The 5086-nt window shown below is 40.4% G+C and overlaps 1 protein-coding gene across 1 annotated transcript in view; it reads left to right on the top strand.

Moving 5' to 3' along the window:
• The first annotated feature begins 211 nt into the window (after nt 1-211).
• tm6sf2a (transmembrane 6 superfamily member 2a) overlaps nt 212-5086 on the top strand; it is a 13353-nt gene continuing 8478 nt past the window's right edge. The window contains exons 1-7 of the mRNA XM_023977786.3: nt 212-450; nt 761-882; nt 1083-1180; nt 1335-1438; nt 1534-1616; nt 1740-1864; nt 2841-2942. Coding sequence (XP_023833554.1) covers nt 365-450; nt 761-882; nt 1083-1180; nt 1335-1438; nt 1534-1616; nt 1740-1864; nt 2841-2942 — 720 coding nt within the window. The 5' untranslated portion in view covers nt 212-364. The remainder of the gene's footprint in view (nt 451-760; nt 883-1082; nt 1181-1334; nt 1439-1533; nt 1617-1739; nt 1865-2840; nt 2943-5086) is intronic.

Here is a 5086-nt window from a genome sequence, read left to right as displayed (position 1 = left end):
ATTTAAAACTGGAATGTAATTAATTTACGCATTAATGTATTTTATGCACAACGCACTCTGTGCATAGCCTACGCATTGCGTAAAACTATTTATAGGTTTATAGGCTATATAGACTAGGATACTCTGAGAATAATGCAATCATGAAGTTTGTGAACTTTGAACCAAAGCAGCGAACAGCTGATGTCGAGGGTCAATGAAAGCTTTGTAAAAAGAGTGATCACAATCACCATTCAGGAGACAAGGTGTGGACAGCAGCAATAATCCTCCACTGAAACTCCGGATATATAGTTTTCCTGTTCCTTTTCAGTACACTGTTCAGATTATTCACTTTGGCTGAGGTGTTATATGAATCAACGGTACAAAGATGCAGCTGCCTGTGGACATATGTGTTTTCCTTTTGTCTCTTGTGGCTCCTGCGGTTCTCTACACTATGAACAATGTCATAAAACAGTAAGTTGGGTTCATCTCACACACTATTTTATTTTGTGTAATGTAATCATGACACACTTTTACCATGATAAACAACACCTGATCCATCCATACTTTTTAGTCAAACGTCTTTCCTAGGCTACACCTTCATAGACGGCAGCTAGAGTTAGGTCATCATTCTTCAGTGGCTTAGTCATTAATTCGTTCAGTCATTCATTCAGATCGGTGATACCTTCGAGGAGAGGAAAAAAGTCCCCAGAGTTTTTCCCTATGTAGTTTCATAAGGTGTGTGAGTTTGTATTACTGATACATGTGTCTCTCTCCTCCACAGGCCTGTAATGGTGTTGACACTAGGAGCTGCCGTACTGTACATTATACCCTACATCATGTCTTTCCTTGTCCTCCATCTTCTCGCATTGCAACACTGGGAAAACATTGACCCCTTGTTTTATGGTATGTAGTAGTCAGAGACCGTAAGGGTGGTAGTAGTAGAAAAGAAATTGCGTGAGTGAAAACTGAATAGAAAGGTCTCTCCTCGCTCTCTCTTCTCCTTCGTCTCTCTAGCTCGTCTCTCTCTTCTCTCTGTCTCTCTCTCCTTTTTAGTGTTGGCTGTTCTCTCTCTCTCTCTCTCTCTCTCTCTCTCTCTCTTTTAGTGTTGGCTGTGTTTTCCTTCACATGTCTGGTGGGCCTGACCAATGCTTTGGAACAGGATGGCTACATCTCTGGTTACATGGGCTTTTACCTGAAGAAGGTTAGTTTAACTAACTAGTCCTTTCCTTTACCTCATTAATTAGTCATTTGTACTAGATTATTGATTGATATGTGGTTTGGAAAACGCTTTGTAGAAAACTATTTTTTTTATAAGAAATATATCAGCTATTAAACATGACCTGATGATCTGTCAGGGGGAGCCCCATCTGAGTGCAGCCTACGCTGTGATGATGAATTACTGGGAGGGAGTCCTGCACTTCCTCCTCTTCCTCATCATCATCCATCGCATGTTCAGGGGGTAAGTGGCACTTCGCTACAGTGATTCTACAGTCGTACCAATAGTGGCAATACGATTTTTGGGGAGATGGTTAAATCTATTTCCTATTCATAAAGGAAGTCCTATCGCAGCCTGGCGCTGTTCTGGGCTGGGTCGTCCATCGCCCACCAGATCGTCTTCATCCCAGGAGTAGTCATCGGTGAGTGTGTTTCAAAGAAAGTGCCTTTACTGTTACTCTCTGGTATAGTCTAWCACAGCCAAATAGTGGCAAACAGGTATATCAGGAACAGACATGTTAATATTGTCATGGCTCTTCACGCAGGTAAATATGGTTCAAACATTCATCCCGCCTTCTGGAGGAATACTCCCTTCCTGTTGCTGCCCATCTGGGGAGCCATCCTGCTCTTCAGTAGAGAGAGAGAGCTGCCAATCATTCCTGCAGACAAGGTGAGATACACAGATGGAACAGCAGTGCAGTAAAGCTAACTTTCGACTGGACTGATATGTTTGTTTCATCCATGAACTGAATATGATCAATTCACTTTAAGAGAACAACTAACCATCGTGGTGCAGTCACTAATCCCTCCCACACAAAACACACATTCATTACTACAAACCGTAGAAAACATTTCTCAACGAAAACAAGGACAAATTCAGGTAGGTCCATCCCCGTTKGCTTCTGTTTGCTTCTGTTGGCTGCTTTTCCTTCACTCTGTGGTCCAACTCATCCAAAACCATCTCAAATGGGTTGAGGTCAGGTGATTGTGGAGGCCAGGTCATCTGATGYAGCACTCCACACACTCTTATTCTTGGTTAAATATCCCTTACACTGCCTGGAGGTGTTCTGTCTGGGTCATTGTCCTGTAGAAAAACAAATGATAGTCCCACTAAGTGCAAACCAGATGGGATGGCGTATCGCTGCAGAATGCTGTGRTAACCATGCTGATTAAGTGTGCCTTGAATTCTAAATAAATCACAGTGTCACCAGCAAAGCAGCCCCACACCATCACACCTYCTCCTCTTCATGATGTGAACCACACATGCGGAGATCATCTGTTCAACTACTCTGCGTCTCACAAAGACACGGCGGTTGGAACCAAAAATCTCAAATGTGGACTCATCAGACCAAAGGACAGATTTCCATTGCTCGTGTTTCTTGGCCCAAGCAAGTCCCTTTTTCTTATTGGTGTCCTTTAGTAGTGTTTWCTTTTTCTTTGTTTAACACTTTTTTGGTTACAACATGATTCCATATGTGTWTCATAGTTTTGATGTCTTCACTATTATTCCACAATGTAGAAAATAGTAAAAGTAAAGAAAAACCCTAGAATGAGTCGGTGTGTCCAAATGTTTGACTGGTACTGAACCTGAAACGTACAGTACCCCAGTTGGACTGACATAGGTTGTGTTTGTCTGTATTCCTCAGATTGCAGTAGCGCAGAAGAGAAGTCTCCTCTACAGGCCTGTTGACCTGATCCTGTCTCTGCTACTGCTGGGAGCCATGGCCTTCTCTGTCTTCAGGGGCGCTGTAAGTAACAGACCAACCACTCACTTCACTATGGGGGGGATTCCGACCCGAGTGCACACTTTTCTCACCTTCCAATACTTCATGGATTGAACAATTGAATAATATGACAACTGTCAGGATGAATCAAACCACTGTATTTTTGATTMATCAAAAATGAATATTTACCCGCTATTCGTTTGCGGGGGAGCTCAAGTAAAGGAAGATATGGCGGAGKTTTGTCTACATATACGCTGTGTTCTGACCTTGACTTAATTCCCCTCATAATGCCACCACCTTTACGCGCGATGAAACGACCAATAASGTTGAGCAACCTGTCGGTMCTAAGTGGAACAACGTCTACTTTCTTTTTCCCGGTAGAAAGAACCCCATTCTCCATGCTCTGTCATTTACAAACTGATAAGAGGCTGAGCTATTGATAAGAGCTAGGTACATACGTAAGCCATTTGGATAAGTGGATTGTAAATATAAATGACAGTAGTTTTAGATCTATTTTACCTGATCGATGGAGACAAATGTGAAACCAGTAATATGGCTGCAAACTGAAACATATYAACATATCACCTTTTCCACAGTGAAGTTTATGAAATGCTGGCTTTATAACCAGCAGGGATGAAATTTGGGGACCCAAGCTATAAGCTTCTGTAGCCATGCACAAATGACAGTATAGCGGAAAACCTAACAAGTTGATTTAGGATGTCTAGAAACTGTATGAAAAAAATGTATGTATTTTCTTAAATATTAGCCACTATTGGTAGCCACCGTCAGTTAGATATACCCACATACATTTATATCTGCCACTTTACTGTTAGCTTTCCTTACACTTTCATATCTGCGCTTAGTTTAGTTTCCTTACTTTATATCTGCCACTTTACTTTTGTTTCTTACATTATATCAAGTTGCACTTTAGTGTTATGTTTCCCTTACATTTATATCTGCCACTTTAGTGTTGTGTTCCTTACAGTTTACTAATCTCCGACTTTAGTGTTAGTTTCCACATTTATATATCTGCCACTTTAGTGTTAGTTTCCTTACATTTATATCTCCACTTTAGTGTTTTTGTTCCTTACAATTTATTATCTGGCCACTTTACTGTTTGTTTCCTTACTTTATATCTGCACTTTACTGTTGTTTCCTTACTTTATATCTGACTTTATGTTGGTTTCCTACATTCTATATCTGCCACTTTAGTGTTACGTTTCCTCAATTCTGCACTATTTTCACTACATTTATATCCTGCCCACTTTAGTGTTAGTTTCCTTACATTTATATCGCCACTTTTATGTTAGCTTCCATTCCAATTCCATTGCATCGTTAGTTGACCTTTCTTTCCTCTGTCGAGTCTTGTGTGGGTAGCAATAGGATCATATTAGGCTAATGTATTCCAAGTTGTGCAATAATTTGGACCACGTAGTCTATTTGAATCATTAAGGAACACAGATCATAAGTAGCAGTTTAAACCTGGAACCTGGCACATGGTTCATGACGACTGGACCATTTTCATACAGTTCCATGATTAGTGAGGATTATTAGGGTAGATTTATTGGACTACGGTTCAATCCCTATTGCACACTTTTCTAATCTTCCAATATTTCATGGATTGAACAATTTAATAATATGACAACTTTCAGGATGAATCAAAGCATTGTATTTTTGATTAATCAATATATTTAGTGCATAAAGGATCTCCAAATCTGTTCTTTTTAAATTATTCATACTTTCCTAACCCCAAAATGTGCCTAAATATTTAGAAATCTACCAGTTGGTGCTGAAACAAAGACGTGTATGTATATATTTAGATGGCTTTCTTTAATGAATCGCTGTATTCTGAACCCATTCTCTCCATGTATTCTAGTGCCTGTCGCCAAAATTCTAATTGAAGATACACTATATTAYTTATTTTTTACTGAAAACACTATTGAATGGAAACATCGATGAGTAAATCTGTTGGCCAGCAAGTGGGAAGGTGCTTGTCACCCGGAAAACCTCAAACTTTTACAGATTCATAATCGAGAGCATCCTGTTGGGGCTGTATCCACTGCTGGTACGGCACTTGTTCACCACAACCATAAGACTCTCCAGAGGGTAGTGAGGTCTGCACAACACATCACCGGGCGGCAAACTACTGTCCTCAGGACACCTACACC

The sequence above is a fragment of the Salvelinus sp. IW2-2015 genome, linkage group LG32, assembly GCF_002910315.2.
Source record: "Salvelinus sp. IW2-2015 linkage group LG32, ASM291031v2, whole genome shotgun sequence".
In the NCBI taxonomy this organism is placed as follows: Eukaryota; Metazoa; Chordata; class Actinopteri; order Salmoniformes; family Salmonidae; genus Salvelinus; species Salvelinus sp. IW2-2015.
This window is presented reverse-complemented; position numbering and strand designations above follow the sequence as displayed.